The following is an 18,563-nucleotide window of genomic DNA, read 5'->3' on the forward strand; positions in this document are numbered from 1 at the left end:
CAGTAAACTCACCTCACTATCTTTACTTGAACTGTCAGAAAGCTACTAATGATGTACTTTTTCCCCTAAACAGTTAACACGGTCCCTTTACTAATACTCATAGCCATTTCCTGATGATAGGAGCGGTCAGTGAAAAGACCTTATTTGCTTACGTTAGAGAATCAAATGTGGGTACTTCTTGGTGACAGGCTATTAAAAACTTTAAGGCTGTAAGTTGGATAAGTAGTTACTGTCCATACAGTCCACCACAACCATATATATTCCCCAAAAAGACAACATTAAGAAAACAGCACAGTTCAGTCAAGCGTAGATACTACTTTCAGTTTGTACTGAGGCCATCTCAAAGTGCTCTGTGGAAAACATTTTATTAGGGCATGCTGGGGACAGTAAGTACAACTTGGGTTTCCATTTCTGAAGTACAGCCATGTGAAAAATAACTCCAAGGAAACTGTGTCTCTTATGGTTACAGCTCCTTCATCAATAAGCATGTCAAGATTTATTCAGGGTATGAACTTCAGCATTTTACAAATTTATGGGTAACTTCATAGATTCCAACAGATTCCTTTGTTTTTTCATCATAGTCATTCCAATCCTATAGGAAACAAGATTTCAGTGTTAGTCACAGAGGACAGAATGCAATCATGTCTAAAACACAGACTGGAATTCAAACTGAAACTAAGCCTTACTCAAAACTTGGGTCCTATATTTCTGTGGAAAGCACTGTGCAATCACTAAGCTAAGTTCTGATATCTGAGAGAAGCAAGAGCACTGACTTGAAATTAAATTAGCTTCAGTCTCAGTGTTTTTATTGTAACAATGACTTTTTTTTTTTCATATGCAGTCCACAGCCTGTAGTGGAGAAGACAGCAACTATGGCAGATGAAAGGATTATCTATCATTTACAATACCCTAGTCATGTGGGTAAGCAGACAAGCAGATCCCTGCCAAGTAGGATACCAGGGAACAAATTTGACCTTGAGATTCTTGCTCACGGCCAAGGAAGATTTGTAATGCTGGAGTCATTATCCTGAGCTTTGAAGGACAGTGTCTTTATATTACTTTTTAATATCTCTGTGCACAGGAAAAAGTGCAGGCATCTTTCTAGAAAAATCAGTTCACCACTCTGAATAACCCCAGCCATTTAGTATTCCAAGTGTTTCAAGCTCTCTGGAATTCCTGAGTGACTTAAAAGTTGCATTTCTGCCTTTGTCAGCTGCTAAGCCATCAAATGCGTTCTTCTAAAATGACGCTGTTACTAATGCTGGTTGTTCATAGTTGACTTAGTTTCTCTCTCCAGCTGTGACCTTCCTGTGCCTACTTGAAAGAGCAAAACTAGTCTTGCATGTGCAGGGTCTGTATTTTGCACTAATGACTTAGGGAAAGAAAGCTAGATAATTAGATTTACTAATGAAACCAAGACAACATACCTTTTCTAACAAGTTTATGTCATTGAAAGGTGTGCCAGATTCTGCACCTTCAGCGGCAAACCCTGCCTGCAAACACATTTGCAGTAAGTTTTTAAGAGCAAGTTGTACCAAAAAAATAATAAATATAATCATTGAAACATGCTTAAAGAAAGTAACTCAGCACAAACTTTTACTGTATTTCTTTTAAATTAGGTAGAAAGAATGGTCAAGCTCTTTCCTGGTTAAGGGTCAGTGTAAGGTTGTGACCCTGTTTGTGAGCTGGGAAGATTCAATCTAAGCAACCACAGAGTAAAATGAGGGAACACTGCTCCTCCATTTTTCCTGCCAAAAAGCTGTTTCTGAGTATTCTAGACAGTGTTAAACCTGAATTTCTAAGTTTATGTAGCTACTGATAGTTTAATTTGTGTTCAGAATCCATACAGGCATTAAGTATAAAATGGCTTAATAAACTTACACTGCAAGAAAACAATGGAATGAAAATGTGGGAAAGAATTAACAGTTTTGGCTTAAATGTTGTCAGAATCCAAGACCCTCTAGAGAAGGAGCAGCTTTTATTAGATTTAGGTACAGAAGTGACTAGCAAGCCTTAGGTGGAAGGCGGATCAGCTGCCTGAATTAACAGATCAGTATACCCAAACAATCATTTCAAAGGGGAGAGTTCTTCACTGTTGTTCCTGTTGCTGGTTTTAATGAGTTGAAGGAAAGGACAGCGCTAGGAAGGAAGTAGCATTTCAGTGGGGTATAGCACAAGAACAGGGTGTTCTGTTTTATCTTCTGTAGGAAGGGCTCTCTCATTTTAGGGTTCACAGTTACCAAGCTGTTAATTAAGTTTTATTAGATTTAAAAGTAAATTTAAAAATCTCAGCTATTTCTGTAGCATACAGGAAAGTTTCTTACATCACCATTTCTAACTACAGAATTTTATTAAGAAGTGGCTACAAAGCAAAGGTAGCATCTTCCTGGTTTTCTGCAAGGGATCTCCACTTGCATTTTTGATAAAGAAATCCCCACTAGTGCCAGACAGGTATTTAACCATGTAAGAATGTGTGAAGTAAGGCACGTGATTTTAAAATATTTTGGGATTTGAATGGAAGATTAAGCACCTGGGAGTTAAATAAACCACTGAGTGTGGCAGAGGTAACAACAGAGGAGAGCTATCTGCAAGGCACAAGCAGCCCGTCTCAAGGGAACTGCTGGGGTGGAAAGGAAGATCAGCAACATGGGACAAAACTGCAGAGCTGCAGTATAGAACAAATAGTAGAAAAATAAAAGAAGCCCTGCTTTTGCCACCTGGAGGTATTCACCAGCACTCCAAGGAACAAGAAGCCATGTGACTGGAATTACAAGCTTCTATACCACACTCAGCAGGACTTGCATTCTTACAGCCTAGGCGTCAGAGCAGCGACTCGTTTAATCCCTGCAGCAGGGAGCTGGGGCAGGCAGTGCCTTGTCTGCCCTCTGCTGACGGGCGAAGCACCAACAGCTAAAGCATCAACACACCAAAGAAGCAAAAATGCCTGCTGACTTTACACCACAGTGAATTGTCACACTTTTGTTACCAATGAAACTATTGGTTGTGCCACAAAGCAAAGAAGTTTAAGAAGGTTTAAGAGACGTCTTATAAAGAAACCTCCAATTTTTAGTTGAAGTATTCACTTGAGGGACAAGGACGGGAAAGGAGCTGAACTATCCTCAAGTAAACCCAAAAACTGTATATCAGATTGGCAGTAGATGTATCTGCTTAAGCGCAGTAAACAAGAAAGATAAGTAATTGGGTAAAAAAATTGTCCTTGCCCATTATTAGAACACACAAATACCTAGTGTGAATTTGTTGCTGCTGGTAGATAGGAAAAGAGGGATTATAGCAGAGAATCAAAGGATACTTTCTCCTCTTTCAGAGTCAAATGATTTTTTTTTTTGAGAAAAATTTCTGTAATTTAAATAAGACATGCAAGTATTAAGGCACCATAAATTTACTTCAGGTGTGGTTGTATTATGCCTATCCAAAAATACAAAGAAAATACAGTAATGCTATGGCAAATTCTCTTTGGTGCTAATCAAAAGCCCAACCTAAGGTTGAAGAAGGCAGGCTGGCTTGGATCATGTCAGAGATAAAGCAGTTTATAGAATTGTTTGGAACTGCAGAAGTCCACATATTTACCCATTTAGGCATCACAAAATTCACCGAAATGGCTGCTCAGAGATTCAAGTGTGCTCTCCAACTGAGTGTACAGACCACACTTTGAGAATATTAAATGAAAAGCTTTATTACAGCTGTGAAGTGTTTGTTCTGCAGATTAAAATTGACAGCTAGGATGCAGAGCAATAAACATCTCCTACATTTTGTAGTTTCCTCATAGATTTTTCTTGAAGTGCAAGTTCCTAGGTCTGGCTGCAAAGCTTTGAACAGGAATAAACCAATAACCATTCTGTTCCTCAAAAAGATGGGCTTCACTTCAATAAAACAAATAAATAAATAAATAAATAAAAGATGACCTCCTGCAGCATACTGCAGTGGTGATTTTATTTATACCAAATTCTTTGTAGGATCAGCTTTTTTGGTCTGTTTCTTAGCAGTGTCACAGTCTGAGGGAAGGATAAGGCAGGTTTATATTCGTTAGTCTATTTACACCTAATCCGACTGGAATAATAGGTTAAATATAGTAGGGAGTTAGCTTGCATATAGCATGACCATGCACAAGCAAATGACTCACTGGAGCCTGGCTTGGCCCTGAAGAAATCCTTTAACTCTGAACCTTGAGGTGTGCTTTGCAGCTGTCTTTAACTGCCCTTGATCTTCAGTCTTTGTCTGACCAAGTTTCAAATGGAAAAATGCCAATATTTGTTTCTCTCTGTAACACACCAAGAAGCTAAGTGGTGCTCTCCTGAATGTGGCTGCCTAGTTACGCACTCGTGGAACTCCCCTTTGCAGTAACCTGAGCAATGAAGATCTTTCAACTGAATTCAGATGAGCAGTGCTGAGTTACCTGTAAAGCAATTCAAATACAACTCCCAGCCGTGTTTAATTTTAGATTTTACTGGCACAAAGAATACCAGAGTTGTTAGTGTCAGCTGCTTGTGCATTGGTTTGCGTTTTTTTTTTTTGGAGTCAAATGAAGTAAAAGAATGAGCTATGTAAGAAGAGCTTTTAAAAGCTGAGAAACAAATCACGAATAAGAACTTGCCTGTGGTTGAAAGTCAACCGGTTCCAGACCTCGGCATTCAAACTCCACTATCGTTTTGAATTTCTCGCTGTCTTCAGCCTGTAATTCAGTCAGAATCCGTTAGTTTTCATCTAATAGACAGTGACAAGCATTAGTCTAGAAATGAATTGCCTTAAAGGCAGTATTATCAACTCCGATGTCCCAAGAGACAGCAAAATCCCAGGTCTCATTTAATAGGTGGTAATTAACTAGAATTTCTTAATCTGCCACATGGAAGCCTTAAAAAGGAAAGTAATACGGGCATTATACAATCACCTCTAATTGGAGTGATACAACTTTGTGTTTTTCTTACAAGAGATTATTCTACACTTGAGACTGTGTGCAGGAGTCTACAAGAGACAATTTTCTGTCAGGGAAGAATATCAGCTTTTTGTGTTCTTGAAAGAGGAATGTCATGATAAAGCAAAACCTCAAAATATTATTAATGCTTAATCTTTCACTTGTATATAAAAGAGAAAACAAACTTACATTGTAAGGCTTGATTGTCTGACTTAAAATATCTAAAAAAAAAAAAAAATCAGAAGTGTAAAAGCGAGTGGCATTATGTCTTCAGTTTTATACAGCACAAACCAAGCACCAGCTTCATCTTTGGAAGAAATTTCCTGATACAAAGTGAAAGAAAAAAAGTAACCACGCAGTTCCTGCAGTTTGCCCTCAAAAGGTAGAATTCAATTTTTCTCATTTCTCCCAAGTAGTTTTCAGTACACCATTGCTACCCTAACAATGCAAAAAAAAAAAACTGCGTGCTTTTGTAAAATGACATTATGGGTATGAGTCTTGTTCATGCAGAAACCTGAACTCACCAGGAGGTTTTGCTGTTTCTTTCATGAGTATGATGACAAGTATATACCTGTTGTGAACTCAAGCACCAGTGTATGAGGAAAAAAATCCCTAGTGAATGCTCTTTACAAACAGTGTCAAGTGAAAATGGGGACAAAAAAATAAACTTAGGAGAAAATGTGTAAAATGGATGATGCCTCTTAAATCTCTAAGCACATACCAATAGAGTTCTCCCTGGAGCACAGCTTGCATTTCTGAACCATAGTGGCGCTTCCTCTGCCTCCTTTCAGGGGAGCACTGTCCTAAAAACCATGACAACAGAGACATTTTTAACTGCACTGTAGCTGAGCCACTGGAAACCTCTGCAAAGGTAAAACAGTTTTTACAACAGTGATCTTTAACTTTTTAAAAATATTGCAAGGAGAAGGCTTTTTTTTTTTTTTTAAACTAGAGAGATCTGTAACTCAAAAAGCTCTGATTATCAAAGAATAATTCTGTTCGAGACTTAAAATAGTTAATAATGGACAGTTATGTCTTGTCCATATTGGCATGTTCTATTAATTCCTCAAAATACATTCTTACCATTCAGTAGTATGCAGCAAAAAGGGATGATTATTCCTAAGAACAGAACCTTCTCTTAGCCCTAAGAAATTTTATCCTGCTTTTTCAGTTTCCAAATGCTAATTTAGCATGCTTAACTCATCTTGAATTACCTAAATTTCTCTCAAAAGGTTCCATCAGCATCAGCGAAATATGCTACAGGCACAACCTTTTTCTGATATCACTTCAAAATTTGTTTGCAAATGATATTTTTACAAAAAGGTAGCTTTTCAAAGCGGAGATAAATACTTTGTCACCAACAGTCACCATTCCACTGGCCTATTTCTATTAACAGTCTCCAAATATTTTTTTAATATGGAATATGACAGCACTTCCTGAATGCACGTAGCTGTTAAAATACTATCTCGTCTAAAGTGCAAGTCGTCACATCCCTGATGCTAATATCCCTTTGTGTAAAACGCAGGTTTGTTTTCCCATTTTTGTTCTGATGCAGGTTACAACAAGGAAACATACCATCAATCGCAGATACTGCCATTTTTCAGAAACTTCACCACAGTTCCCACATTTCAGCTGAAAAATAAACATGAATCAGAGAATTTAAAGGTGTCAATAATCAGGGATTAAAAAGCTGCAGGAAATGATGTGAGCCCTCCAGATCCACAGTCCCCACTGTTTCACAGCCAAGAGCAGCCGGTGGCAGGTACCAGTTGCCATCTGTCTCAACAGCCCTATGAGCTGCCTTGACCCGGTGGGTCTGCCCACTGCAGAGGATCTGCTCTTCGGCGCGTTGGATGGAAACGTGTTACAAAGCGGGGTCACAAGATAAAAGACGGGAACAGCGCATCTCGCCCTTCACCTACCTGCCCGTGGACACTGGGTTACCAACCACCTCACCAATGGAGGCACTGCCCGACCCCTGAACTTGAGACATTCCATTACTGCAAACCAATATATAATGTCAAGCATGCATTAAAGCATACACGTCTATATACGTCTGTCACCACATTCGTTGCTCCTGTCGCAGCCTGCTCGCACCGTGTGGAAAAACCTACATCGCTGTTGAAGCTGGGCGATGCCACATTCACCACCACCGCCCTTCCTCGCCGGGCACCCCGCTGGACGGTCTAACGGGCTCTGAACACCGAGAGCGGCGTCTCCCAGCCCCCCAGGACCCCGAGGCCGCCCCGGCCCGCCGCACCTTGAGGTACCAGCGGAAGTCCTCCCCCTCGGCCCGCAGCCGGGTGATGTTCTCCAGCGTGGCGCGCAGCTGCAGCCCGATCCTCTGCAAAGCAAGAGGCAGCGAGAGAGGCCGTCAGCTCAGCGCAGTTCGGCTCCCTTCGCTTCTGCCCGACCGCGGCTCCTACCTACCCCCATGGCCTCGCAGGGCGCGCGGCGGTTCACGGGGCCGCCGCGCTATCGGGGCTCCCCTCACGGCCGACGGCCCCCCTCAGCTCCGTCCCGCCTCTCGCGGGAGCAGCTGCGGGTTTCAAGCCCCTCCTGCGTGTTTTTAGTATTGGGTTTTGTTTGGGTTCCCGCCCCCCCACCCCGCCACCCCGCCACCCCGTCGCGTTTGTGCCCTCAGCCAGGCTGGCGGCCGCCTCCCGTTGCCGGGCTGAACGCCGCGTGAAGTCGAGGCGACCCTCGGCCAAGATGGCGCCCGCCGGCGCGGCCTGTCACCGCCCCGCCGCCCGCCAGAGCGGCCCCGGGCGGGAGGCGCGGCGAGATGGGCCCCGCGGGGCGAGCCGGGGGGCGGAGGAGGTGGGCGGTGGTGGGGAAGCGGGGCAGGCGTGTGGGCAGGGCGCAGGAGGGGGGTGCTGGCGGGAAAGGCAGGGGCTGCTCGGGGGGAGGGTGCCCGTGGCCAGAGGAGGGGAAGCAGGAGGTGCTGGCATAGGGAATGCGGGTTAGCCGTTTGCACCGAAGTCATTTAACCACAATCCTTTTTTTAAATCGCCGTGGCTACTCTTTTAGGGAAAACAAAGATGTGTGAGAGAGAGCAAGGGCTTGGCAGGGCCGTTCTGGGAACACCCTCAGAGCCCAGTGGGGTCTCCTACAGTGCTTTGCAAAAACTACCACTTTGCAGTTCAGCCATCTTCGGTCCTCTTAGGTGTCTTAAATCAATTAATGCACAAAAGCTCTGTTAGTCTATAACTTAATGTGTTCTACATTGCTTTTAATTTCAGTTTTTCTAAAGCTGGACTGGAGCATGAGTGAAGATCCTGGACGGCTCCCTGGTGGCCTGTTTACTTCTCTGAAGGCCAACGGGCAATCACAGCAGCAGGTTGGTACGAAGCGGATGTCTCTGGTTATGTGTAGTCAGTGCTTCAGTTGTTTTGCATATTTGAGCTTGCCAACAGAATATTCAACTCAGGATAGTAACAAAAGTTTATCTTGACAGCTGGCAAAAGTTTCATTTCACAGAGCCAGACTTAATTCCATTTTCCACTGCTGCATAGAGAATTGAAATATGGCTTTGTGACACAAGTGAAGTAACATACCCTGAATGTAGCGTGACAAAGGAAGGGTTAGGAAGCCAGTTTCTCACCAGAACTTATAAATTAAAAATACAGATTTCACCATTTTATTAAGAACGTCACTGACAGTTTGTAAAAAAAAAAAAAAAAAATTCTAACATACATAAAAACTTCAGGCCAGAAACACTGAGGAACTGAAACAGCACCCCCCCGCCCCCCATACAGACACTCAGTACAAACTTCAGTTTATTTCGTTTAAATTGGCTTAATCTTGAAGTGTAGTCCAATAAGACTGAAGACTAGACACTTAAGGTCCTGGACCAGGTAGTAGAACACTCTCAAGCCTTCTGGATCCCTGCAGTGCACAACAGAAGGAAGGAAAAAAGTCAGACTGATGTTCTGAGAAAGCAGTTGATAGAACTAAGCTACTGAAAAAAAAACAACCCCAAACCAAAGCCTACGGGGAGACTTCTCAGAGGTCATCACAGACATTAACAGATTTGTTTCATCCTGCATGGATTGGTAAAACATTCTGCAGTCCAAGTTTGCAAGTTAAGTCTAGATAAAATGTGCATTTCTTTTGTGAAAGTAAGTAGTAACATCACTTTGGATTTACAAAACACAACATCCAGTCCTTTGAGCTTAGGTGCAATACAGAAGTCTTGGATCTCCCAAAGACACTGCTGTGGCCAGGCCACTGACAGCTCAGTTCAGATTCCAAACAGACCTGACGGGGGTTCTGCTCGGGGGTCTGAAAACACAGCGCGTAATGACACAGCCTAAAGCCTTGGGGACATTGCACTGGAACACAGAGCACTTGTGCCCCCAGGAGCCGATCTGTACTTTGAAACAATATAAAGTACAAGTACCCAGTAATCGGCGAGTTCCAACATAAAAACAACAGCAACATAAAAAAGCAGAGTACGTACTTGGATTGATTTACATCAATGAGTGAACCGATTTTTGACGTGGTAAAGGAGATGTGCTCATCACCAATTACTATTTCAAGCTCCTGAAAAATGAAAGAGTATATAGGAAGTCAAACTACTGCTTTATGGTGTTAGTTAGAGAAATACTTCAGTACTGAGATGATGGCTTCTCCATTTTTATTACAAAGGTACCGAACGCCGCAGGTCTGTGAATCATACAAACTCTCACGACTAAATCGCCATTTAGGCACTACTCAGGTTTTAGAACAGTGTTTGGTTCCCTCTCAGCTACAAACGATACTGACTCAAAATTCAGTTATGCTTCTATTGAGCCAGCACAAAAATTAAAGCAGCCGTTAAAAGAGACACTGTACACCAACCTGTCGACCAACTCTGTCAGGAGGAGGCCACAGAGCATCATCTTCTTTTGTGATTTCGCTGTCGTCGATTATTCTCTTCAGCTCCTCCATCACGCTCTTATGCACGTAAGCCTACAAACGACACCCCGACGTGACCGCAGGACCCAGGCGCTCCCCGGCGCTCCACGCGCGCATACCACCACACCAGCGGCACCGGCTCCCGGCCCAGGCCGGCGGAGGCGGCCGCCGCTGGGCCGCACGGGACGAGGGGCGGTGGCGGTGCAGCCCGCGACGGTGGCGGCGGGCACCTCCCTTACCTCCTTTCGGATCATGACGTCGTTCTTGTAGTTGCTGTTGTTGGCGTAGCGCAGCTTCCCTGGCGAAGACAGGACGGACGTTACGGCCCCGCCAGGGCAGCGCCAGGCGGGCACCGCTCGGCGGCGGCTCCCCCCAGGAGCGGAGAGAGCGGCCCCGCCGCGCCCCCCCCCCCATCCCGGTCCCGCCCCGCCCCTCACCGTCGGGCCGGAACTCGAACTCGAGGAACTCGTGGCCGAACTTGCCCTTGTGCCCCACGTAGTAGCGGAGGTAGAAGTCACTCGCCATGGTCCCGCCACCGCCCCGGCATGCACCGCGGCGGCGCAGGCGAAGCGCGTCACGGCGGGCGGGGGCGGGGCGGAGCGAGGTCCCCGCTCCGATTGGCCGGCAGCGCCATCGGCCGCGAGCCGGAGCAGCCGCCCCCTGGCGGGCCGGTGAGCGCGGTGCGGAGCTCCCGCTCCCTCTGCCCGCAGCGGGGCCGGGCCGGGCCTCAGCCACACCCGGCACCGCCGAGGCCCCTGGCGACACAGGAGAGGGGCGCCGCCTCACTGCCCGCCCCGCCCCCCGCGGCCTCCCCAGAGGAGAGGGTTGGGCCCTCGGCCCATGGGGCAGCTGACGCGAAGCTGTTTGCTGGTAGTGATGTTTGACGGAAAAAGGTCGGACCGGTGCTTGGTCATCATCTCCCCTTTCCCCACACCGCAGCCGTGGTGGCGATGGCTTGGGGGCCATCACTGAAACAGGGAATGGACCCAAGTCCGCGCAGGTGCTGATTTGTCAGTCAGGACCACTCGGTTCGGTCGGTGAAGGACACGCTGCGTGCTTTGCCCTAAAACTTGAGGTTTTTTTCCTAGGTGGAAAACGGAAGTTACTCACTTGTTAACAATAAAGGTTTTCTTGCAAAATTAAACAGAGTAGGCATAAAAGAAAGATGAGGTGCAGCTAGCCGGCATGTGGGTCGAGACAATCCCAAGCATGAATACAGGATGGGCGATGAGTGGACAGAGAGCAGCCCTGCTGAGAAGGACTTGAGAGTGCTGGTAGATGAAAAGTTGGATATGAGGCAGCAGTGTGTGATTGCAGACCAGAAAGCCAGCCGCATCCTGGGCTGTATCAAAAGAAGTGTGGCCAGCAGGTCGAGGGAGGTGATTCTGCCCCTCTGCTCCGCTCTGGTAAGACCCCACCTGCAGTGCTGCATCCAGCTCTGGGGCCCCCAGCACAAGAGAGACACGGACCTGCTCGAGCAGGTCCAGAGGAGGCCATGAAGATGATGGAGGGGGCTGGAGCACCTCCCCTGTGAGGAGGCTGAGAGAGTTGGGGTTGTTCAGCCTGGAGAAGAGAAGGCTCCAGGGAGACCTTATAGCAGCCTTCCAGTACTTAAAGAGGGCCTGCAGGAAAGGTGGGGAGGGACTCTTGATCAGGGAGGGTAGTGATAGGATAAGGGGTAACAGTTTCACACTGAAAGAGGGGAGATTTAGGTTAGACATGAGGAAGAAGTTCTTTACTGTGTGGGTGGTGAGACACTGGCACAGGTTGCCCAGAGAAGCTGTGGCTGCCCCCTCCCTGGGAGTGCTCAAGGCCAGGCTGGATGGGGCTTGGAGCAGCCTGGTCTAGTGAGAGGTGTCCCTGCCCACAGCAGGGGGGTTGGAACTAGATGACCTTTAAGGTCCCTTCCAACCCAAACCATTCTGTGATTCTATGATTTACTATTACTGCATTAGAGTTTGCAGCAGTTTGTGCCTCCCTCAGAGGAAGGCAGTAACCCATTTGAGCCATTCCCTGGGCTGGGTTTGGCCCCCCTGCAGCCAGTGCACCCCTGCGCCTCCTTCTCACTGGTATTGGTTTGTTGAGTTATCCTTGTCACTGGCAACCTGAAGTTTGAGAGTAGATGGATGGGTGGAAATATCTACCTTTTTTCTCTTCGGGGAATTGCTGAGAGAAAGGAAGTATCTGGCGACATGCCCTTTGGTGAAATACTCCCTTCTGAGAGAAAATACTTAGAAATGGGGTATCTCTTGTGCTGGCCACTAGGAGGGACACTTTTTATTGAGGACATTGAATGGGGGAAGGACATTTTGTACTGTGTTTTTTTACTGGATTTTACACTGATGAACTAGATTTTGTTTAGGTCATGCTCTGTCACATCCCAGGTGTAGGCAGTTAAACAAGGTCTAAGCAAGATCACTTGGCTTACTTTAGAGTTATAGCAAGGTTAGGTCTGGCAATATTTACTATTATGAACTGACTGGAAATAGCTGAACTGCTTCCAGATCTAAATCTGTCCATGGAAACAACATAGTCTTTGGTATGGTATTGTGTAAATAATCAAATAAACCTTTTGATCTTAGTTAATTCTGCATGGAGGAAAGCCCTAGGTGTCCACATCTGGACATCATTCGTACGTAAAGTGACTAAACCCCCCATTGATAGGTCAGATTCAGCTGCAGTTTGTTTTTCAGGAGCCCTGTATGTTTTATGATCTAGCTTCCTCTTCTGACTTTGTAGGAGCTCTAATCTAGTATTGTCAAAACCAAATAATGTTGGGCTTGATGGCTGATTTCTTATAACATGAATTATTACAGTGAGAGTCAATACAGTATTTTTCTGGAAAAATAGGAATGTTTAAATCCAGGCACTCATAAGTTAGGGTTAGGTAGCTACTTTGGATGTATTTTGGGACTTCATTGGATTAAAATAATGGAGCAAAGAAATGGCATTTTTGTCTTGTTTAGCTCAATTTACTATTTGCCTGGACTGTTCACTGGGCACAAACTAAATAAAGAGCAATTGATTATAGCCAGAGTGAGAGAAGAAAAAAAAAAGATAGGTAGAGGGAGGTGAAATATTTAAGGCTCGCTCTTGAACAGATAATGGACTCCTAGTATCGTTCACTATGTGGTAATAGGTCAAGCTCCTTCTCCTCTGCCTGGTTAGACAGCTTTTCTTGCATTCTTTGCCTAAGGGAATTGGAGGATACTGGGGGACAATGATTAGTGGTCTGGAGAAATCTATTTATGAATAAAGATTAAACACTAAATGTGTACATGTCTATGGGACTTGGTGAAATGGGAGAAATCAGATAAACATGCTCCGAATATTTGTTTGCTTGTTTTTTCTCATGTCAGTAAAAGATGACAGAAAGCTCCAATAAGTCAGCCTACTTTGGATCCCTAATTTAACTTAGCTTTAAGGTTGCAAGATTTATGAATTGTTTGTATTTTTCTGAAAAGCTGCTTAAGCTGTTGAAGTGGTTGTATTTCTGCTTTTTTTTCCCTCTTCCCTAGAAACATTGAACACTTTGGAGAACTGGGTGACAAAATTTTTTTCACAGATTCCAAATAAGTCAGATTCTTCTCTGATATTTTTCATGTCTGTAAGTTGTGAAACTATGCTCTAAACATGCAGAATTTTATGCGACTGCTTTTCTTGTATCTGCAGAGACTTTAATTCTTCCTGATTCCTTTATCAAAGAAACTACCTTCCCTGACTAGATTAAGACAATATAGTCTTTGGAAGTTAATAAATTCATAAAACGTTTCTTTAAAATGTATTTGATAGCATTTAATGTGTTCCATGGTGTGGATCTTGACTTTGCACATAGATCCCTGTTATACCTGTGTTACTTCTGTAGTTGCTGAGAAGAGAATTATGTTCTAGTTTTGAAGAATGTTCATCTCTGCGCCTCTGCATGGTGTGAAAGATAATTAGTATCACAATATAGCTGAGTCAGCAGTCCGTTGTGGCTGTTCGAGACAAACTGACTGTGGGTTTCGATGTTAATACTAAGCTGTGCATCATAATATGCTATGCAGAAAAATCATCCCGTTTTGTGCCTTGAAATTGTGATATGGTTAAGTTTTCTCTACTGCATTAAAAATATAGCTCTGTAAGAAGTAACATCTACTGTTTTGGTGCCAAGTACAATGACCTTATTACTCTGTGAGGTAAGGTTTTCCCTGCTGTGCTATGCCGCTGTTGCCAGCTACTGGCTGAAAGACATTCTTTGCAAATGAATGTCCTTGCTTACAAGACAATACTTGCTGAAGATGACCGAGTAAACAAAAATGCGGTGTATTGACATCTGTATTAGAAGAAAAATATCCTAAGCCTAGCATAGACATAGATGTGTAAATGAATGTCTGAAATGGAGAAAGATCAATGGAAATTAATAGAAAACAGGACTGGAAGGGACTGCCGTAGTTGCCATGCTCATCCCCCTGTCCCCAGACAAGACCAGCTCTCTCTCATGTGAATCTTTTTATGAGTTTTAATTAAGCTTTTTGATTTTGATTGATTTTGATTCTCTGCTTTTTTCTATAATTATTTTTGTGGCAAATGCACATTTATAATGAAATTTACTTTCTCATTTGAAAAGTCAGCCCCCCTACGAATCTGTTTAGTTCTAACCTGTTTGATTTGGCAATGCTGGAAGTTGGTGTGTTAGAACTGCTAGCCTTGAAGAGTAACAGGGGTGTGGTACAGATTAATCCACTTTATTACAGTTTATTTCCACAAATAATTTAAGAAAATAAATATTACATATTTAAATTGTGGGTTTTTTTTTATGGTAGGACTGTGGCTTCAACTTACACAAAATATTATTTGCTCTTATTTAAGAATAGATGTGTGTTAATTCTCAATTAAAATTTTACAGCAGTATTTACAAGGGCTGATGTGGGGAAGTTTGTCTCCAGAGGTTTCTTCTGAGACACAGAATCTGGCACATCTTGACTGAGGTTAGCCTTTGTGAACAGTTCCCCCAAAATGTTGGTATTACATAAGAAAGAGGTATCTTACGTCACTGCAAGTTTCAAGCTCTTCATTTAGAAATTAGCCAAGTGCTGTATTCTATTCATGTTTTTCCATGAAAGCTGATTTTCTTTAAACAAATCTGCCAAAGTGTTTGAAGGTTCCCCAAGTGGCAGGGAGCAAAGGTATTTATTTAACCTTTATCCCATGACGTTGCTATAGGGGTAGGTTATGTCTACAAAAGGGCTGTATGTCTGTGGAAATAATCAAAGGAGTGTTGAGCATTTTACCTTTTTAATGGAATATTCAGGTTCTGGTCTCTGTCACTTGAAAGGACATCTTGGTTGTGTCGAGCTGCTTAAGATGATACTTCAGACCTGGGCTACTGAGCAACTTTCACTTGCTTCCATGTGGCATTGCTTTGTCTTTGCTAAACATTGTGCTATTTTTTATTTTTTTTTTTATTTGAAGTGGTTTACTAAATCCAAGTTTTGAACATGTGACAAAGCCTGTTGGCACACCAGAATGTCACAAACTTTACAGAGGTGGGGGACCTGGGGCAGTGCATATGTAACAGGAACTTTTGAATTTTACCTTTAGAGGCATGCTTATGCTGCTCTGAGTGAACCTCATGTTCTTTGTTACACTTTGACAAGAAACTGAATTGAATTTTATCTCTTTCTAACATTTTAACCTGTGCTTCTGCATACTTTTAAATTGGTTTTGCGTTTCATTTTTCTCATGCTTGTCATCTCCTCTGAACAACTCGTGTTCTTTGCTTCTCCTTAATTCTTTAAAAAAAGGGAAAGTCTAGTCTAGTAGATGACGAGAGCCAAACATAAGGCTTCATTAGCAAAAAGGTAGAGACCTCTGGCACGTCTTGTCTTCTCTCTGAAAACTGCCAGGCCTTACTTGTCCCTTCATGCATCAGATTTTCCAATCTCTACAGCCATTTCAAAACTTAGGTCAAGAAAAATACATTGCTTTCCTTTTACATAGGTAATGGTACCTTCGAGCAGTCTTTGATGCAAAAGTACCATCCATTTCCTCTGCAATCCTTATTTGCAAAACCTTGGTATAATTTTCAGGGATCCCTAGCAAGCAGCAGACAAACCCTCAACTTTCAAGACAGCCCCTGCAGATAGACTTTATGTGCAGGTGATGTGCTGAATTCATTCAGGGTTGCCATGGCAACCTTTTTCTTCTTGATCCAGAAAAAGACTGCTTGATCAGTAAATATACCCTTTCACAGCACCCTGTGACTTTCGTTTAGGGGTCTCATAGCTATTAGAAGCAACAGGTAGGTGGGCCCTGAGATTAGCATTGTCATAGGCCCTCTTGTGCTTCATTGCTCACTAATGCTCTTTATCCTTCGTCTCTGAGTACACCAGTATTTATTCCCTCCACCTTCTCAACTTTTTTTTTGGGCAAAAGACTGTCCTTTCCATACTGCATGGCAGCATATACTTACAGATTCTGGATTTTGAGCACTATTATTTTATAGCTTGGAGATACAATTCTCAGTCCTGCTGGTTTCCTGTCCACTTTCCCTGATCTCAAAGAGTTCTTGGTCATCTTTTCCAAGACACTATTTTGTGGTGCATAACTGCTCTCTTGCCCCTAGGAGCCATCAGATTGGTTCTGTTTCACGTCACTGGCAATTTTTCAGTGATAAAAAAGGAAATAGGAGGATGGAAATCCAAACTGAGATGAAAATGATCATACTGACTGCAATAAACTAATCCCCTTCCAGAAGCAAGGGAGTGTAGATCTCACAATGAACTGATTTGACTCTCTTTCAGAAAACTGTTCTTGGTTTTCGGTCAGTCAGGATTACTGTGACTATAAGTCTAGCCCGTTAAACCATGGGGCTGGTGCATAGGCAGTACCTTATTGACAACGGTTTTAGCAGGTGGTGGATGGCAGCTTAATGAATTAATGTATATATTTTTATGTATTTCCACATATGCAAGTGCATATGCATATGTTTTTTTTCTAATCAAATAAAATATCTTGCCCATAGATGGCTCTTGGGATTAAAAGGATTTGAAATAATAACACATCTCTATTTTCAATGAATAAACCTATTTTGCAGTTATCCCAGTCAGCAACATCCATCTGTTGAACGTTACTTGGGCACTGCCCTCACAAGAGGAAAATTACAGGTAAAATTATATTTAAACTATCATTACATTATTTATGTAATTATCATTAATTAACATTATATATTGATTTCGTGTTGTTTATAAAGAGAATCCAATAAATGATCAAGACCTCATCTTATGGTAATACCACAGAAAAGGATAATTTCAGGCAATATATTTTGTGCTTCTGCTTCTTTGAGAACAGCATACAAAATGGTATCAGTATTAGGTCTAATATTTCACTATTGATAAAACCTATATAATATTCCATAAACATGTCTCACTTTTAATGATCTTCATTGTACAGGCCATGAACTGATACTTGCGGGTTGCAGGATCCTGAGGAGATACAGGGCTGGTTTGGCTGGCCTGTCATATCCCAGCCTTCACTGCTTTTGGCTCTAGGGCTCCTAGCCCAAATATCCACTCCTGTTTCAGCACCAGCCTTTGTGGCTTGCTAGCCTGTGTGGTCTTTGACCCAGCTTTGAGGGAGATGTTACAGATCTCTGATGGTACCTACAGAAGCTCCTGTGTCGAGGTTAGGAAAGGTGTGCATGTTCTCTATGGTGACACGAAACTCTGATTTAGGAGGAACAAAAGAGCTTAAATGCTTGCCCAATCACTTTGCATCCTGCAGTGGAATAAGAAAGGTCAGGCTGTAACTTATGCTCAAAAAGAAGTCTTCAAGAGAATGATTTGCTTTATTTAATAGTAAAGAAAAGGTCAAGTCTTTTGTTCTTTTATTCTCTCATAAATTGATTTTGTAAAGTTGAAGTTGGTTTATCACCGTTTGTGTTCTATGGGTTTGTTATTTCAGTACTGCAGAAAAGGTCATCTTCTTAGTGGGAACCTGATACTCCATGGTCTATTAAAACAGCATGATTTCTGCTGAAGCTGAAGTTGGTTTTTTTCTTGCATTTTTTTTCTCTTTCTTTTTTTGGCCTAACTTCACCTGTCCCAAGTTGATGCAGCACCACTGGGTACTTTGTCATGCAGACTAGTATATCAGGGATGCCTGCATATGATTGCATCTTTGTTTTATTTGGGTCACAGAAACTTGAATGTCTTGGCTGTGCTAGCCATTTAGATTAGTGTAGATTTTTTTCATGTTTTGTTCACTATGCAAGAGCTTGAAGAGATTCCCACTCTAGTACCTTTCCTTAGGGGAGTGAATTGCATTCTCTTTCTCAAAATGAAGAGTCAGCAGAAGACAGTGACTGAGTATTGGCATTCCTATTATTTCACTGACCTCTAACTTCTCAACATGAAGCTGCTGCAAGAACTGAAAGCCTAACAACTCAATCTCTTTTATTTTTTTAACACCCCCTCTGATTTCTAGTAGAGATCTAACTGAGAAAATATGAGGGCATTGCAGGAGTGCATCTCAAAACCCCATGCAGCACTACAGGCTTTGGGATGAGTGGCTGGAAAGCTGCCTGGCAGAAAAGGACCTGGGGGTGCTGGTCGACAGCCGGCTGAACATGAGCCAGCAGTGTGCCCAGGTGGCCAAGAAGGCCAACAGCATCCTGGCTTGTATCAGGAATAGTGTGGCCAGCAGGAGTAGGGAAGTGATGGTGCCCTTCTACTTGGCACTGGTGAGGCTGCAC

General features: G+C 43.3%; 2 protein-coding genes across 2 annotated transcripts; both read right to left on the reverse strand.

Moving 5' to 3' along the window:
* Nucleotides 1-349: 349 nt before the first annotated feature.
* CZIB (CXXC motif containing zinc binding protein) lies at nt 350-7,366 on the reverse strand. Its single transcript, XM_086463019.1, has 8 exons — nt 7,361-7,366; nt 7,191-7,274; nt 6,506-6,562; nt 5,652-5,733; nt 5,120-5,151; nt 4,613-4,690; nt 1,428-1,493; nt 350-592 (listed from the first exon to the last, which is right to left on the reverse strand). Exons 1-8 carry the CDS (start codon nt 7,364-7,366, stop codon nt 515-517), a joined length of 483 nt encoding a protein of 160 aa, XP_086319145.1. The 3' UTR covers nt 350-514.
* Nucleotides 7,367-8,540: 1,174 nt separating this feature from the next.
* MAGOH (mago homolog, exon junction complex subunit) lies at nt 8,541-10,364 on the reverse strand. The gene is made up of 5 exons (XM_086462481.1): nt 10,267-10,364; nt 10,069-10,127; nt 9,773-9,883; nt 9,393-9,475; nt 8,541-8,818 (listed from the first exon to the last, which is right to left on the reverse strand). Exons 1-5 carry the CDS (start codon nt 10,352-10,354, stop codon nt 8,719-8,721), a joined length of 441 nt encoding a protein of 146 aa, XP_086318607.1. The 5' UTR covers nt 10,355-10,364; the 3' UTR covers nt 8,541-8,718.
* Nucleotides 10,365-18,563: the final 8,199 nt, after the last annotated feature.

The sequence above is a fragment of the Leptosomus discolor genome, chromosome 3 (assembly GCF_034619465.1).
Source record: "Leptosomus discolor isolate bLepDis1 chromosome 3, bLepDis1.hap2, whole genome shotgun sequence".
In the NCBI taxonomy this organism is placed as follows: Eukaryota; Metazoa; Chordata; class Aves; order Leptosomiformes; family Leptosomidae; genus Leptosomus; species Leptosomus discolor.

Bases quoted from the DNA above. Each gene is read 5' to 3' on its own strand.
- CZIB (XM_086463019.1), bottom strand. The intron at 1,494-4,612 runs GCAAGTTCTTAT...ATGTGTTTGCAG, and splicing joins CGGTTGACTTTCAACCACAG to GCAGGGTTTGCCGCTGAAGG. The intron at 593-1,427 runs GTATGTTGTCTT...TGTTTCCTATAG, and splicing joins ACATAAACTTGTTAGAAAAG to GATTGGAATGACTATGATGA.
- MAGOH (XM_086462481.1), bottom strand. From the start codon at position 10,354: ATGGCGAGTGACTTCTACCTCCGCTACTACGTGGGGCACAAGGGCAAG. The intron at 10,128-10,266 runs GTGAGGGGCGGG...TGTCTTCGCCAG, and splicing joins GTTCGAGTTCCGGCCCGACG to GGAAGCTGCGCTACGCCAAC. The intron at 9,476-9,772 runs GTTGGTGTACAG...TTCATTTTTCAG, and splicing joins CTGACAGAGTTGGTCGACAG to GAGCTTGAAATAGTAATTGG.